We start from the raw sequence: 17,630 nt of genomic DNA, 5'->3' as shown, positions 1-17,630 counted from the left end.
AATAGGGATATTTAATACATCAAGTCAAAACTACTTAGAGTACTGAATTAAATAAATCAACTTGTAGTAAACCAAGCAATTAAGAAGGGAAGCCTAAACTTCTTAGAGTTGTGCGATGGAATATATTATTAGATTTGGATTCATTAAATTTTTAAGAAAACAAAATTATATTAATAATAATACCTCTCTTTACGTCTTGTCTATTCAACTCCATCAACCAACCATTGATAAAAATTCTTACTACCATTATTATAGTAGTAATAATCCTTGATTTCTTCGAGGTCAAGTTTCCTCTACAGCGTTAGAGAGATTAGATTGATGGTGATTGAATTGAGGTAATATTTAACAACTTAGAGTGAAGTGCTTTAATCTATTTGGTAATTAATCATATAAGAAGTGAAACTGAGCTACCCCTGAACTGTATTGCAAGAAGTTCAATGAGAAGACGGGAGTTTTTTTCGACGACAAGAGAACAGCCATGAGCCCAAGGTAGAAGGTAAAAGGTAAGGTCTCTCTTCTCTTTGAGTTCAAGAAGTTAAAAAAAGCATTTCATCAAGATGTAGGTGTAGCCTACCTTTAATTTAACTCGGTAAGACCCAGACCACCTTAGAGTATGGGTAGTAGTTCTTTCTTTAATAATGAATCAGACGAATGGAGTTTTCATCGATATGAGCTTGTAGGTATATACGTTTGTTAGAGTCTGTATTGTTTTCAGTCTCCTTTCCCATCGTCTTTCTGTGTATATATTGTATGTAAGTATGTATGTAAGTATGTATGTGTGTGTGTTTTAGTCTTTGGCATGGTATAGTATAGCACCTGTATATGTATAGGTGTCTCTAGTTATGCTGCCATTAATGTTTTGTTATTGAGTAGCTGACATGATATCCTAAGTAAAGACTGTATGAGATATGGTTTTGACGGTGTTCGTTTTCACTAGCTAAAAAGCTTTTGGAAAGGGGGGGTGAAGGGGGGGAGGGGGTAGGGAAAGGGGGATGGTAGCGATTTATATATGGTATAAGAGATAAGTAGGTAGACAGATGGACAACAAAAAAGACGTAATGCAAATACCGATTATGTTAGTCTAGGTTTGGGTTTATTCAAACTGAATAAAATATATATAACATTTAGTTGATGAGAATGAAAAATAATTTGATCACGTGGTTCATTCGGGTAACTGATTGTGTTTCCGAATTAGGAAACTTGTCAACAGCATCGAGGTTTTTTTGATCTGAACTTTCCGAAAAATTAAAATGCCAAATATTACGTCAATCAGCAGTTGGTTTGACTATTGTTACATCGAATGAGCTTTTGCAATTTGGTAAAACAGTTTCGACTCTATTGTCTGGACTTCATAGATAGATCTTGTAGATTTGCTGCCAATATCGTTATAATCAAAAATTGTTCAGTTATTTGAGATTTGACACTTGGTATTTGTGACTGTATTAATAGATTTTCAAGTTTTTCTAATATTCTAGAAGTTACAACCCTCCCCCTATATCAAAGACAAAGTTCACTTGAAATATAACTAGAAACTAGACTGTCTTGTGTATATTCATTTATGCATGCATGATGTCAGCAAGAGATAGAGGAACCATGTCTGGGAGATCAAGGGTCCTCAGCTCTGGGTTTGATGAAAACTTATGGGACTTTGATGATATTGACACTATTGTAAAAGCCATGGAATTATTAGGTGATGGAAATGATACCAAGGTTGTCAAGTCAATACCATCAGATGAGATAAATGATGTTGCTGACAATGCTGATGTTAGTTTAGAAGTAATAGATGAAAAAAATAACTTATCTGCGGCAAGCATATTCGCTAAATTACCTATTCTAACCAATACACCGTTGATCAAATTTAATGAGACTAGCGATAATCAATCAAGTCCAAGTGATTTTGATGATATTGTTACAAGAATTCAAAAATTAGGAGATGATGATATAAATAATTTTCCTGTCATAAAAAAAGGATTTTATTCCTCTCCTTGGAAAAATAATGATAATAATGACAGATCTATTGATTCAGCGACACTTGCAACAAACTATAATATCAACATTAGAAGTAACGAACGTAAAATATCACCAGCATACAGCACAAATTCAGAGTTCTCAGGAAATCTGCGTTCAGAGACTCCTTGTTCGGTGGTATCAGCTGACGTCGTAGATCATCATCATCAACCTCATCACCAAAAAAAATTGGAGCCACCTTTACAACTACCCACTCAAACTCAAAAGTTAGGTGCCCTTTCTAAGAGAAAATATAAGCTAATCAACTTCACCGAAAGTGGGGGCGATATATTACTGCCGAAACCTGAACTAGAAACAATTCCGGTTAGTGGAAAGGATTTGGATTCGAAGGGTCAGACAAAGAATGAAGTAGTGTTAGGGAATCCAAAAATAGAAATTAACCAATCACTCAAGTTACGTTCAAGGCCTAAACCCCCTCCAAGTTTTCAACTGCATGTGAATAATCCTGATATTAAAGACCCCTGAAAATACCGAGAAAGAATACAATATTCCAAATGATTTAAACCCGGAACAAGACTCAAAAAGCACTTTTCCTTTTAATGATGAAGAAGAATCAAGGTTTCCTGCATTTGAGAATATTGAACAAGCTACTAGAGCCCAAGACCATTCACAGTCATATTCGGCCCCTGAAATGCAACTTTCTTCCCTATCGATGTGTCAAGAAACATCAAAATATGAAAAACTTCCAAAGCCAAAGGTGCCACCTCAGTTTCATATATCGCCTCAAAAGAAACCAATTTTCTCCCAATATATATATGATGACATACCACCACCTAAAATGAAAAAAGCTTCGAAGCCGCTTACACTTCCTGGTTTTAATAATAACGTAAAGAGGCGTACCACGGTTAAACCAGGTCTCCAAATATTTATGGATACCCCTGCTAATGGTACAACTACTACAGCGAGGCAAGACACGCCAAAACTAATCAAACATTCAACAAATATTCAACAAGATACATCGGCGTCAGATGTGGCGTCCAAAACTGAAGCGAAAGTAAAATCTACAGATGTTAATATTCCAAATAGACTCAGTCCAACTATCATGCTGGATTCAAACTCAGAATTATCTACAGAAAGTGACATGAAAGATAAAATATTAAAACAGAAAAAACTGATAGAAATAGATTTGAAATCCTTACAGGGATTGCCAATGAAAGGGTTTTCTGAAAGAAATGCGAAGTTTTATGTCCAATTCAAATATGGTGATATAAAATATAAGGCCAAGGCATCTGTTGGAGCTGATAAAAAATCACTGAATTTTAGCAAGCAAGTTAGCATACCATTTAACGAGATTGACGATAAACTAACCATGTCATTAAATTGTCAATATAGGAAATTAAAGACCTACATTGAAGAGACAGTAATAAAGATTCCCATGGATAAAAATCTAAGTATTGGTAAAAAGCACTATAAAATGCAAAAGAAATTTACCCAAAAGGATTTAGAGTATGATCCCTGGGAATTGATCATCTCACCTGAGAATATCGTTGGTGAGGGGGAAATTGATCTCTGTAAAATCAAAGATACCAAAGCTACCAAAGAAATTGAAGTTAGTCTAATGAATGGCTGGACCAAGAAAACGAAATCTTTAAAATCTGAACCGAAAACCAGTTATGAAATATCAAAATTAATACTTAATATCAGAATTGCATCTTAATATATAATCAAAACGACAAACATTAGTCGATTTATATAAACGAAACTACTTAATTTTAACAAACCATTAATTTTATTGATGTTTTTTTAAAAAATTATATATATTCTATTTCAATACAGAAATTTGAAGTTTCTTGTCATTACTATTACCTGATCAATTCTAACTTTATTGGAGATTATACTATTGATAAATGCTATTTTTTCTGTTGTGGCTGCTGTTGCAGTTGTTGTTGTTGTTGCTGCTGCTGCTGCTGCTGTTGTTGTGTGAATTGTTGCTGTTGTATTTGAGGTGCCATCATATGTGGCATTGGAAATGGAGTGAAACCGCCAAACATTGGGAAACCTGGGGGAGGCATTGGTGGGTTTGCTGGTGCAGTTTGTTGTGGGTTTTTTTCCATTGTGTTTGATGCCATATTAGTATTCATCTTGGAATCTGTGGAAGGGGGAGGTGGATTCAATTTACCTTGTTGCTGTAATGCCATTAATCCCATTAATATTTTATGTGGATTGTATTCTTGTTTTAGTTTCTCTTGTTTACTTAAGTATTCCATCCAAGTAAATTCATTAAAACCGTAATTGAAATAATCACTTATATTAGCACCAGGTTGTCTCCATGGTTTTTCCTTTAAAACTTCTGGATCTAGACTTGATATTGGTTGACCTTCGAATAAACCATCTACATTAATATCGATTGAGGCAGTTGCAGTTGATTCAGGTTGGCCTCCTACTGAAGCTACTGAACCTCCTACTACGACAGTACCATTACCATCTAAACTCGTCGTTCCTTGAGAGGTGATAGTATCTATTTGTTCTGAAGCCACTGTAATTCCCGAGCCTTGTTGAGCCCCACTTGCACCCACTATAGTAGCAGATGTAGATGCAGTACTTGAATCTAATTTCGTTGTATCTCCAGTACCTGCACTAATAATAAATTCTACATCTGATTCGCTATCTGAGTCTGAATATTCAGAATCAGAGCCTGAACCTGAACCTGAACCTGAATCGTTACTATCAGAATCTGCCGGTGCATCTTCTGATTCGATATTGCTTGTGTTAGCTACCGAACTGGTATTATCAGTAACCTTTAATTTTTTCGAATTTTTACGATCAACGTTACTAACCTTCCTTTTCAAAGAAGAGTCCTCTTCATCTGAGCCATATAAGAATTTATCGTCTTCGTCGTCACTTGCACTCATTATAGGTATGGTAATATCAGAGAGAAAACCTTCAATCAATGGTCAATTCTGGTTATATGCCCCTATGTCCAACGAATTAACAACAAATTAACAATAGAATAGAATAGAATAAAGTACAATTAAAAAAACTTGAACTTTATCTTATTCTTCAAAATTTCAAATTGGAAGATAACTGGATTTTACAAACTATTTGGATTCACTAACCAGAAACCGATTCTTTAGGTTTGACAATACCTTTGACATCCAGTTATTAGCTAAGCCAATAGAGCAGTGCTGTGATGTTTCTATTTATTACCTTGAGATGCTATTTTTTCATTATTATATTATATTATATTATATTATATTATCTTCGGTATAGTTACGCATAGTAAAGTAACGCATAGTAAAGTAACGCATAGTAAAGTAAAGGAAAGTATGGCTCTCTCTGGGTTTATTCTTTTCTCCGACAATTTATTTTGATATTGGAATAGTCAGTGCGTCTGTTTCTCATAGTTCCATTGCACTGTGAGAGAGAGACATAGAGAGAGTGAGGGATTATGATCACGTGCTCTAGTTTCAAATTGAAATTTCAGTATCACGTGGCTATTACGTATGGAACGATGGATGTGTATTTTCCGTGCTCTCACGTGACACTGGCTGGTGAAATGTAATAACCGTATATCATGACATAGGTTATTATAATTTGAAAATTTCACCAACCAAAAAGGAATTCGAAGTAAAAGTAGAGAAATTGATAGTTGAAAATAAAGGCATATACAATACAATACGATATGATATAATATAATATAATGCCTTTATACAATACATTTATTTGATGATATTAAGAAAGTAGATAGCTGGTTGGCAACAAGTGGGGTTTTACGGTAAGCATAGTTATTTTATCTAATTGTAAAAGAGTAATCTCGTTTGTTGTAGACATTTTGGAGATATAAAGTACTCTGTATCGGCTAAAAACACTCTTCAGTTTTGGGTTCCTTATTGGGTTTGACGTATTACATTTATTTTGTTCTATACCACTTATTTTAAATTTTTGTTAGATACTAGAGAAATCATTATTGCATAAATGTCATCGAATATTGGTGTGACAACAAAAACAACCGGCAGTGCGAGCACGGTCGCCCAGGAAGATATTCCCAGAGACGTCCGTCTCTTACATCTACTGTTAGCATCTCAATCAATACATAGATATGAAGACCAAGTACCTCTACAATTAATGGATTTCGCATATAGATACACTCAATCGGTGTTAAAGGATGCCATTGTGTATAATGACTATGCAATTGAGAATTCAGCTGTATCTGGAAATGCTGGTGCCAACTCTTCCTCTGGTGCAGGTTCAGGGTCTGGTGCAGGTGCAGGTTCTGGCAGTGGGAACGCTGGTGGTAACGCTGGTGGGTCTGGCTCTACTGGCGCAGGTGGCTCGAGTTCAAATGCTGGAAATAGCCAAAGACTAACGGTAGAGGATATACGGCTGGCAATCGCTGCGAGAACACAATACCAGTTCAAACCAACTGCTCCAAAGGAACTGTTGCTTCAATTAGCATCAGAGAGGAATAAGAAACCGTTGCCTCAAGTAATGGGCTCTTGGGGGATAAGATTACCACCTGAGAAATATTGTCTCACAGCAAAAGAATGGGACCTTGATGAAGAAAAACCACAAGATTAGATTCCCATACTCCAAAAAATAATAATCATCTCCCTCCCCTCTTGTCGTGTATAGTATTTGTAATTAACTAGTTAGTTAATATAATATAACGTAGTTGATGGCATCACTCTGTCATTCTGCTCTGTTCTGCTCTACCATTATCAATATTTCACTATATATCTATCTCATTTTATACGACTATTGTTTTTTTTTCACCCATTCACTTTTTCGAAATTTTAACGTTAACGTAGATTTTGCAAGTTTTTCCTTTAAAATGTTCGAAAATATATTGATAAGAATATGTATATTGAACTATTTAGACATTGATCAATTGTTTTCAGGACAGAATCATTACTTTCTTGGTTACTGGTTTCCAGTAGTAGTTTATAATTGGATTCAATTATTGAATAGTATCCCGAATCGCTTTCTCTTATTACACCAATACAAATTTTGAATAAATTGTTTTGAAATTTTCAGATTCTGCAAATAAAATAAGAAACTAATTGTTATCATTAGCATCAGTTCGACCACTTCTTATTTGGCATTTCTTAAGTCTCGTTATATTAGAGTGTGTTTTCATTGTTAAAAGGATCCATATATATTTATATAAAGATACAACTGTTGTTGTTTTTTTGGTGGCAGGGAAGATTCACTCACTACATTGATAAATTATGTTCTCACAAGGCTCAATCCCTGAGGTTAAAGAAGATGGCATTGGATTTGCTCTTAATGAAAGAAAGTCCAAGATACCGCAGTTCCAGGACTTAGGTCCTCCGGATTTGATTACATTGGTCAAATATATCCCTTCTCAATCTCAATTAAATGGCACTAATCAGCCAGAAACTGTACCTGTTACAAATCAAGATACTAATATTAATATGATTCAAGATTTATACCATCCTGATAAAAATAAAGGTGAGATTGGTACTTATTTCTATTCAATTGGTATTGATACTTCTGATCCGACTTCAATCGCTGTTTTCTTGAAAAACATTGCTGATACTATTTCTGAAGAACCACAAGCCTGGTTTGGTAAGAATAAAAATTTCCATGTCTCGAGAATTACTTTATCTACTTGGAATACTTTCAGAAAATGTGATGTTAACGTTGTAGTCCATATTCCTGGTACTTTGCAGACTTATATTTTAGATATAAATGGTGATCAACTTCAAGTAAACCCAGTTTCGACCTCTAATTCAACTTCAAGTCAACAGGTAGACGAAAGACTATTAATATGGGCAGAAGTATTCTTCAGCGGTATTGTACGTTCTGCTATGTTGATGAAAGATAATGGGGAAGAAGGTGAAGTACAAAATCTAGTGGAAACTTTAGTTTTGAATCCATTAACTTCAGGTGAGATAGATAATGTTGCAAACACTTTCATCAAATTATTCCCATTAGTATATGAGAGAGGTCCAATTCTAGGTGCACCAGTAAATATCACAAATGTTACAAGATCAAACAATTATTTGATAGAAACTCTAATTGAGGTAGTAAAATTGACCCATAGTTTAGAAGAATGTAAAACCATGTTAGAACATTTAATTCAAGAATATCCAGAAGCTGTTGTAGTTTTAATTAGAGTATTGTTTGCATGTGAACAAGAAGTAGATGCAATTAAGTTGGCAAATGAACAATTAAAACTACAAGAAGAAGCCGAAACAAAAAACGACGAAGAAACTATATTCCCACTGGATTATAAAGTAGACATACTATGTGCCCAAGTTGAATTTTTACTGGACTGTAAACATGACTATTCCTTGGCTCAACAAGTTGCTGAAGGTATTGTAAGTTGTTCTCCAAGTGAATTCAAACCATGGTACTTATTGGCAAAGTCCTTTGTGAGATTAAATGACGTTGAAAATGCATTATTGACCCTGAACGCCTGTCCGATGTCTCCATTGAAGGAAAAATATACATTGAAAAGAGTGGTTCCTATTCAAAACGATGCCAATTTGCATCTACCGTTGCCTGTTGATGTTATATTAGATGAAGTTAGCTCATTAAATCCTCAAGATATACAGAGAGAACACAAGTCTGCCGATCCGGTATTGGCTAATTTAGCAGCAGCTAATTTGAAATCAACATTTCAACTAGTTTATAAATTATTGACGGAAATTGTTCAAATCACAGGTTGGGAAAGTCTGTTAAAATATAGATCCAATATTTTCGTTATGGAGGAAGAGTACCAAAGCTCAGCAGAAGATGACAAAACTTCAGAAAGCCAAGCTTCAAGAGAAGGCTCTACTTCTTCTTTGAGAACTAAAAGGTTATGTGAGAGATGGTTGGATAACCTTTTCATGTTACTATACGAAGATTTGAAGACTTATACTCTATGGCAGACAGAGCAGTTATATTTTGAAGCACAAAATACCAAATATAATAAGTTAACAATTGAATGGGAATTATTTGGATTATGTGCTCGTCGTTTAGGACATTATCCTGAAGCAGCCCGTGCTTTTCAAATCGGTTTATCACAAAGATTTTCAGCAGGTTGTGCAAGAAGACTATTAGAATATTGTGTTAAGGAGAATGTCAAGATTAAATACGCGTCCAACTCATCACATGCGGATATGTCATCTAACGATGTCATTGATAGACTAAGAGATCTGGATAACACGATAATTGATCTTTGTGTAAAGATATGCTGTTGGAATCATCGTTGGTATATTGAATTTTCCATTAAATTAATTGAAGCATTATCCCTCGTAATTCAAGACATGGGTCTAACGAAAGTTACAAATGAGATATCTGCCAGATATCCTGAATCAGTCAGCCAATTGATGAAGGACAATCTATTAGATTTTTTCGCCAATGATACCAATGAATACTATGATGCATGAACATATATATTAATAACAATTCTGAACTAATTCAAAGATCAGAAGACAAGTGAAGCCAAAAAAGGATAAAAAAGGATAAAAAAATACGAAAATGATATAGTGTAGGCCGAATAGAATAAGTGACCTGTGATATATACGGTTGCTGTTGATCTAAAGACCCTTAATAATCTAAATACGGAACTTTAAGATATTAATATAAGCGATCGATATTAATATGTAATTTTTTAATATTAAATAAAACAATGTTTTTTTTTATCTTTTTTGTTTCTTGTCTCAATGAAATGATGAAAAAATGTATTCTTTACCATATATAGAAATTAAATTGATGAAATTTATCAACTCCAGATACGTACGTCTACAAGTTTTACATTATTGATTTTGTTATTTTCGTTGCCCTATTTTTTCAAACAAAGGGAAACGATTAAATATCGTCAATCAACTTATCAAGGCATATATACTCTAGTACGTACTAAGACAGAAAATTCTTGACGTGTCAAACTCAGTAATGCAGCAATAGGATAGAATCTAGGAATTGATTCAAGAAAAAACATAAAGAAAATGCTAAATCTTGGCGACGACTCATTGAACCACCCCGTCCCTTCCTCCTTCATCAACTGCATCAAGAAGTGAAGTGAAATGAAAAGACAACGAGACAGTTAGAATACGTCATATATTCACCAACATTCTATAGATATTTTTTTATATTACTATAATTAGTATGGCTGGTTTCTTAAGAAATCCTTCGAAACTTGTTTTCTAATCAATCATTCGAACCTCTCTCTGTCTCTTTCTCTCTTTATCTACAACTTCCTTACAGAATGGGAATACAACAAGTTTCAATTTCGAAATGCTTGCTGTTTTGATTGCTTAATGCTGTCTCGTTTTCTTTTTTTCCTGGTCTCTCCTTGTCTGTCAGCCTGTCTTTCTGGTGTTTTTTAAAAATAGCATTGCTGGGCTTTAAAATTTAACACGAAAAATTAAAATGGAAAACGATATGATTTCTCAGATAAGTCCGTAGAACAGTATGCGAAAAGTAGCAAAATAATACAAATTTATCGTGTCTGTCTCATCGAAACCAAGGTACCTTTTGCTCTTTTACCTGATGTCTGCCTGGACTGCATCTAACATCGTCAATTGCTTTTAAGACTGTGTTGGTTGAGGATTAGGATGGGGTGGTAGATATTAGATCAGTATTAGAACTTATTCATTTGGAATGAGGAACGTATTTTGTTTTAATTGTATTTAAATTAAATTAATTGCTGGACATTTTATTTTTTGCAACATCTCTAGATATATATATATATAGGATAGAAGGGATAATAGAGTACTGAATCGGGTTGGAATGAAATATTGCATGCTGGCCAGGTTAAAGTATTTGATAAATTGATAGTAATATATTTGCTAAAGTTAGTATTGCTATTTTATATTTGCATTTATTAATAGGTAATAAAATAGAATAAATTTAGCTATCTTTAAAATTTCGTCGTATTCATCTGTTGTATTTTATGGCACAAGTAACTGATTTCGATCGAATACAACAGGAAAGACTTCCTACTCTGTATGAAGTTTTAATTCAGAAAACTGATTCACCTGTGGATTTATGGTCCTTTTACACATTTCTATCTCAATTCCCTCATGCTTTGAATTATCTGGAATTTTGGATAGATTTAATGTCACATATAAGATTGTGTAAAGATTATATTAGGGGAATCAGAGAATCTGTACTGATTCCAAATGAAGAATTGAAATCAAGAAGACAATCAGAAGTTTATGAAAACGTTGAAAGGAACGTCATTGAAACAGAAAATGATATAGAACAACCCAATAAAGAGAATAATGGAGACCAAGATAACATTTCGGTTACATCTTCAATTTTAATTGATGCTTTAATGGATGAAGGTTATTTGGATTTCCAAAACCCTCAAAAAGTTAATAGATTCTTACAAGGTGACCTAGAATACTCTCCACAATTATCTCAATTATTAGATGATTGGAAACGACACTCGGGTTATATCGATCATTCTAATGATGATTCTTATGCGTCGAGTGGTAAGGATAATAAAATCGTTTCAGCTGTAGATGGATTACTACAAAATTATACAAAGATGCATCAAGAGAGACCCCAGGTAACAGCAAAATTACTATTGCAAAACGCACAAACTATTTGTTCATTATATTTGATATCACCAGAAAAAAGTGAAAAATATTTAATTAATGTCCCTGAACACATACGAAATGAAACATTACAATTAGTAGAGATAGGAGGCCGGCATGACCCTGAAGTGTTTGAAAGCATGAGGAGTCTAGCGTATCAATTTTTAGAGATTGATTGTTTCTCCAAATTTTTAAATCGAGTAGCATTGCATAACATCCATGATCAGATTTCAGATTGGAAATATCATCCAGTGAAGCCACACAGTCATAACGATAATAATACAGAAAAGAAGCAACCCAAGAAAAATTTGAAGATATTTGGTATGAATTTAAGTAACGCTAGTGATGATGAAAGTGTAAATGAAGTCGAATATTCACGACACCAATCGAGATCACCTTTTTCTAATTATACAACGATAAGTAGAATCTGTTTTGGTACTTTTTGGATGGGAATCGGATTTTGGATTGGTTATGTATTGATATTTTTAAATTACAATAGAGGTATTCGGGTAGTTACCATTGTTCCATTTGCCATTGGTAGTTATTTCATTGTTTGTGGTATATACCAAGTCGATGTAGTGTATTCATGGTTTGGAGTGACACAAGAATTGATGTTTAGGCATAAATCGTCTGATGAAGAGAATGGACATCCTATGAATTTAGATAAGAACAATAAGGGGGTACCTGGAATATTAAAGGTACTTGGGGGCAAGTCGAGATTAATTAGAATAGACCACCAATTTATCAGGAACTTATTGTTCAAAAGAGGATTATGGTGCTGTGCTATCATAACAATATCGACAGCTATTTTCACGGTAATTTTCAGTTGTGTTCCTGGACGTAGGGTTTAGAACGTTGTATTAAGGTTTGTGAGGTAGATACAATGAAACATGATGAACACAAGGGCATATATAGATATAGACACGAGCATATTTTCGGAAAGCATATAGAATATAAATAAATAATTAATTAATTGATTATACGGGTGGATCAGGTAAGCCTGACAAGACTCTTTATATCATTGAATAACTGCAAGATAGTGATCCTTAGATACAATTGTGACTTCGGAACATTTTTAGCGACAGCCGAACTAGTCCCTGGGCACTGTCATTGAAACTAACACTAATACTGTTTCCATTAAATATGAAAGTAAAGCATCATTATGTTTCACACAATGGTACCTATTGTCATGTAATGTCTATTACTCTAGTCCCAACAAGAACTGAGAGTGCCCCTCCCCCTCCCCCCTCCTCTTCAAATAGATAAATGAATGCCCAGCATCATGGTCACCTGACCATATATATATATCTATATATATAATCTTATATTTCTTCCGTTGATAGCGCCACCGATCACTTTCTCGTACTATAACAACGACAACTCTACATTTTTGTCATGTGAGACGGAAAGAGTCATTTACAGGATCCCAGGAAATTACCGGATGGAGAGACAAACAGAGGAAGAGAGGCAGGCAGACACACAGCAACAACACACCAAAAAGCTCCATAGTTAACAACCAACTGGTCTCTCGAGACGTTTCAGCTCTGAAATGAGTAAATAGTATGACTAATCCTGCAATGTAGCTTAACTATGGACAATTGCTTTCTTTCTCATTGGTATGTCTAGTGACGTTCCTATTCCATGTCTATTGAATAATTCTCATATCTGTCATCCTTCACTATGACGAATTTAAATAACTAGCAATCGGAAACTGGCTAGATTCTATTGGTATGGTTAATTGGTTTGGGTGGAATTGTAATGCAAGAACTATATATAAGAAGGTGATAATTACCTTATATCCATTTGTCTTGGTTTAAAAGATGTCTCTATGTTATTTTTCTTTAGTTAGATTTTAGACTCATATATATTTATATATTTACTACTGTTAAAACAGCAACTAAGAACAACTAATTGTACTTGTAAAGTATTAATTTATCATACTTATAGATATTCAGGTTACACCATTATAATTATTAAAGTAATCGGTATATTTGCCTAATTGGTTTATGTTTAAGTTATCAGAATCAAAATCTACTCGTGAAGACTATTTATCTGACCATATCTGGAAGAATAACTCAAATTAAAGTATTCTCTGCCCTCATTTATTATACATATACTTATTAATATCATTGCTTTTATCTATTAAAATATCCTGTCATGGCCGAATTAAAGAAATCTAAAGCTCTTTTTGAGATTCAAAATGGACCTACCTTTTTGGGCACTTCCTTTGGTGCTGAGAAATCTATTGCTGGCGAAGTAGTATTCACTACTTCCCTTGTAGGTTATCCAGAATCAATGACCGATCCTTCCTATACTGGTCAGATATTAGTCTTTACCCAACCTTTGATTGGAAATTACGGTGTTCCTTCAGGCAACGCTCGTGATGAATTTAATCTGCTAAAATACTTCGAATCACCACACGTTCATGTGACTGGTATCATCGTTTCTGAATATTCATATCAATATTCTCATTGGACAGCTGTTGAGTCATTGGCCAATTGGTGTCAAAGAGAAGGTGTCGCTGCAATTACTGGCGTCGACACTAGAGAAATCGTTCAATACTTGAGAGAGGAAGGTTCCTCTCTAGGAAGAATTACAATTGATGATCAAAACCCAATCCCTTATTCAGATCCAATGAAGACCAATTTGGTTGCTAAAGTCACTACAAAAGAACCATATTACATCAAATCATTGAATCATACATGCACAGTCGCATTGATTGATTGCGGTGTTAAAGAAAATATTATTAGATGTTTAGTATCAAGAGGTGCTAATGTTGTCGTTTTGCCCTACGATTATAAAATCCAAGATGTGGCCACTCAATTCGATGGTGTTTTCATTTCAAATGGCCCAGGTGATCCAAGATTCTGTACTACCACTATCGAAAACTTGAAGCAATTATTAGCTGATCAAAAATCTATAAATTTACCTATCTTTGGTATTTGTTTAGGTCACCAACTGCTAGCATTGGCCTCTGGTGCAACAACTGAAAAATTGAAATACGGTAACAGAGCACATAATATTCCTGCAATGGATTTAACAACAGGTAAATGTTATATCACTTCACAAAACCATGGATATGCCGTCAATGTAGACACTTTACCAAACGATAAATGGCTGCCATATTTCATTAACTTGAATGATCATTCGAATGAAGGTATGATTCATAAATTTAGACCTATTTTCTCAACGCAATTCCATCCAGAAGCTAAAGGTGGTCCTCAAGACACCGAAGTATTATTCAACAAATATTTTGAAAACATTAAAACTTATCAGAAACAGCAATCTGCATATTTGAAACTTAAATCTTCAGAATCAACTATAGAAATCGAATCACTACCAAAGGAAAGAGTAACAGTAGCTTAAAATAGAAATTACATAACTCATATGGGATAATAATATTACAATATACAAACAGTACATTTTGGTACTGAGTTTTATATCTATTTCTTAACACATTAAATATTTAAAGTTCCTAAATACAAAGTTCCTCAATACACCATTTTCACACATATTTTGTCGTTCTTGGTCTGCCAAATAATAAGTTGAACATCATCTAATTGGCATAATCTGTTTATCGATAAGCATTTCGATGAAGTTCTCTCAAGAAACCAATAAAGTGAATTACTGACGCTCCTGGAGAGGAAGTGTCAATTGCACCAAAAAGAAACCAAAAAAACGAATGACGTCATTGACCTAGAATCAAAAAAAAAGGATTGTAAATGATGTCACGTGACTAACAAGATTTGTACCTTTATCGCATCGCTACCAGTTTTCCTGATTTCGAAAAAAAAAAACAATGAAAATATCAAATAAAGCTAAATTTAAGTTAACTCAAGTACATAAACTTTAAAAGTAATTGAAATTGTGTATTGTTGATTAATTTTAAAGATCAACCATCAGATAGGAGACTCTATTTGTGGAGGTATAATTGTGTATCTTGTGAGGATTGATATATATTGAAGAAAGAGGGAAAATTGTCTGACAGTTGGTAATTAAAGCATACTGACCGCTGTTGTTCTTCTAAATTAATAGATTTAATAAACTTTAGTTTTGAAAAGGATAAGTAATTTAGGTATACAATTGAAGTTAATTTTTTGATCTATAGGAATATTGTTGAGAAAGATGGTTGGGGAAATAGATTCGGTTCCTGATAATACAGTTGTGGTCGATAATGAGATTAAAGAGATCAAAGATAAATCTTATTGGCAAGAACGTAAGAAAAGGTTTATCTTAACAGAGGATCCTAAGATAGCCAAACAAAATGATAAAAATGACACGTACAATAGGTTTAAACATCTTTTAGAGATAACCGATCTATTCAGGCATTTCATTAGTATGAGAGCAAAACAGGATAAAAATATACAAAAGCTATTAAAAGGCATCGATAGTGACAATGCTAAAAGGAAGAGTAATTCGGAAGAAGGCTCACGTCATCATAGGAAATCAGAAAAGGAGGAAGATGCTGAATTGATGGCAGAAGAAGAAGGCGAAGGTCTAGAGTTGGATGATACCACGTTTGTAACGGAGTCACCTTCATATGTTAAGTCAGGTATATTAAGAGATTATCAAATTCAAGGTTTAAATTGGTTAATCTCATTGCATGAAAATAACCTATCTGGTATTCTTGCCGATGAAACGGGTCTAGGTAAAACCCTACAAACAATTTCTTTTTTGGGTTATTTAAGATATATTAAAAAGATCGATGGTCCCTTCCTTGTAATTGTACCGAAGTCGACATTAGATAATTGGAGACGTGAATTCAATAAGTGGACACCGGAAGTGAAGGCTGTTGTTTTACATGGTGATAAAGAAACAAGAAATACTCTATTACAAGATGTCATATTAGAGGCAAAATTCGATGTCCTTATCACATCATATGAAATGGTCATAAAGGAAAAAAGTACTTTAAAGAAAATTGCATGGTATTACATTGTCATTGATGAAGCACATCGTATTAAAAATGAACAGAGTGCCCTTTCCCAAATCATTAGACTTTTTTACTCCAAGAATAGATTATTGATCACAGGTACTCCATTACAAAATAATTTACACGAACTATGGGCCTTATTGAATTTTCTGTTACCTGATGTATTTGGTGATGCAGCTCTATTCGATGAGTGGTTTGAACAGAACAACAATGATGAAGATCAAGAAGTCGTCGTTCAGCAATTGCATTCTGTTTTGAATCCATTTTTACTAAGAAGAATAAAAGCTGATGTAGAAAAGTCATTACTTCCAAAAATTGAAACAAATTTATATGTTGGTATGACACAAATGCAAAGAAAATGGTATAAATCCTTGCTGGAAAAGGATATTGATGCAGTTAATGGTGCTGTCGGAAAAAGAGAAGGTAAAACTAGGCTGCTTAATATCGTAATGCAGCTACGTAAATGTTGTAATCATCCGTACTTATTTGAAGGTGCAGAACCAGGACCCCCATATACTACAGATGAACATTTGGTCTTCAATTCAGGTAAAATGATTATCTTGGATAAACTATTGAAAAAACTGAAGGAATCGGGGTCTCGTGTCTTGATTTTCAGCCAAATGTCTAGATTACTGGATATTCTCGAGGATTACTGTTACTTTAGAGGTTACAATTATTGTAGAATAGATGGTTCTACTTCTCATGAAGAACGTATTGAAGCGATCGATGAGTATAATGAGCCAGATTCAGATAAATTTGTATTTTTATTGACCACTCGTGCAGGTGGTCTTGGTATTAACTTAGTCACTGCTGATACCGTTGTACTATATGATTCAGATTGGAACCCTCAGGCAGATTTACAAGCTATGGACAGAGCTCATAGAATTGGTCAAAAGAAACAAGTGCATGTTTACAGATTTGTAACAGAAAATGCTATTGAAGAAAAGGTCATTGAACGTGCGGCACAGAAATTAAGATTAGATCAACTGGTTATTCAACAGGGTGCTAGTAAAAAGACTGCTAATTTAGGTAACAATAAAGATGATTTGATCGAAATGATTCAATATGGTGCTAAAGATGTTTTTGATAAGAATGATGATTCTGTTACAACTAATATTGATATCGATGAGATTTTACAAAAGGGTGAACAGAAAACAAAGGAACTGAATGCAAAATTC

At 34.0% G+C, this 17,630-nt stretch overlaps 8 protein-coding genes across 8 annotated transcripts; 7 read left to right on the top strand and 1 right to left on the bottom strand.

The window, feature by feature from the left end:
• Nucleotides 1-1,566: 1,566 nt before the first annotated feature.
• Nucleotides 1,567-2,493, top strand: Kpol_1010p18 (uncharacterized protein; the record flags this gene model as incomplete). The annotated part of the gene is made up of 1 exon (XM_001645711.1): nucleotides 1,567-2,493. One exon carries the CDS (start codon nucleotides 1,567-1,569, stop codon nucleotides 2,491-2,493), a length of 927 nt encoding a protein of 308 aa, XP_001645761.1.
• A 166-nt stretch (nucleotides 2,494-2,659) lies between these two features.
• Kpol_1010p17 (uncharacterized protein) lies at nucleotides 2,660-3,685 on the top strand (the record flags this gene model as incomplete). The annotated part of the gene is made up of 1 exon (XM_001645710.1): nucleotides 2,660-3,685. The coding sequence occupies one exon, from the start codon at nucleotides 2,660-2,662 to the stop codon at nucleotides 3,683-3,685; it is 1,026 nt and encodes a 341-aa protein (XP_001645760.1).
• Nucleotides 3,686-3,878: 193 nt separating this feature from the next.
• On the bottom strand, nucleotides 3,879-4,880 carry FIP1 (cleavage polyadenylation factor subunit FIP1; the record flags this gene model as incomplete). Its single annotated transcript, XM_001645709.1, has 1 exon — nucleotides 3,879-4,880. The coding sequence occupies one exon, from the start codon at nucleotides 4,878-4,880 to the stop codon at nucleotides 3,879-3,881; it is 1,002 nt and encodes a 333-aa protein (XP_001645759.1).
• A 1,063-nt stretch (nucleotides 4,881-5,943) lies between these two features.
• On the top strand, nucleotides 5,944-6,546 carry TAF9 (chromatin modification protein; the record flags this gene model as incomplete). Its single annotated transcript, XM_001645708.1, has 1 exon — nucleotides 5,944-6,546. One exon carries the CDS (start codon nucleotides 5,944-5,946, stop codon nucleotides 6,544-6,546), a length of 603 nt encoding a protein of 200 aa, XP_001645758.1.
• A 650-nt stretch (nucleotides 6,547-7,196) lies between these two features.
• On the top strand, nucleotides 7,197-9,368 carry BUD7 (exomer complex subunit; the record flags this gene model as incomplete). Its single annotated transcript, XM_001645707.1, has 1 exon — nucleotides 7,197-9,368. One exon carries the CDS (start codon nucleotides 7,197-7,199, stop codon nucleotides 9,366-9,368), a length of 2,172 nt encoding a protein of 723 aa, XP_001645757.1.
• A 1,505-nt stretch (nucleotides 9,369-10,873) lies between these two features.
• RAX1 (Rax1p) lies at nucleotides 10,874-12,373 on the top strand (the record flags this gene model as incomplete). The annotated part of the gene is made up of 1 exon (XM_001645706.1): nucleotides 10,874-12,373. The coding sequence occupies one exon, from the start codon at nucleotides 10,874-10,876 to the stop codon at nucleotides 12,371-12,373; it is 1,500 nt and encodes a 499-aa protein (XP_001645756.1).
• A 1,306-nt stretch (nucleotides 12,374-13,679) lies between these two features.
• On the top strand, nucleotides 13,680-14,888 carry CPA1 (carbamoyl-phosphate synthase (glutamine-hydrolyzing) CPA1; the record flags this gene model as incomplete). The annotated part of the gene is made up of 1 exon (XM_001645705.1): nucleotides 13,680-14,888. One exon carries the CDS (start codon nucleotides 13,680-13,682, stop codon nucleotides 14,886-14,888), a length of 1,209 nt encoding a protein of 402 aa, XP_001645755.1.
• Nucleotides 14,889-15,647: 759 nt separating this feature from the next.
• Kpol_1010p11 (uncharacterized protein) lies at nucleotides 15,648-17,630 on the top strand (the record flags this gene model as incomplete). Its single annotated transcript, XM_001645704.1, has 1 exon — nucleotides 15,648-17,630. A coding segment is annotated over one exon (1,983 nt), but the record flags the coding sequence as incomplete, so codon positions are not given.

Source organism: Vanderwaltozyma polyspora, genomic scaffold (genome assembly GCF_000150035.1).
Source record: "Vanderwaltozyma polyspora DSM 70294 KpolScaffold1010 genomic scaffold, whole genome shotgun sequence".
Classification (NCBI taxonomy): domain Eukaryota; kingdom Fungi; phylum Ascomycota; class Saccharomycetes; order Saccharomycetales; family Saccharomycetaceae; genus Vanderwaltozyma; species Vanderwaltozyma polyspora.
This window is presented reverse-complemented; position numbering and strand designations above follow the sequence as displayed.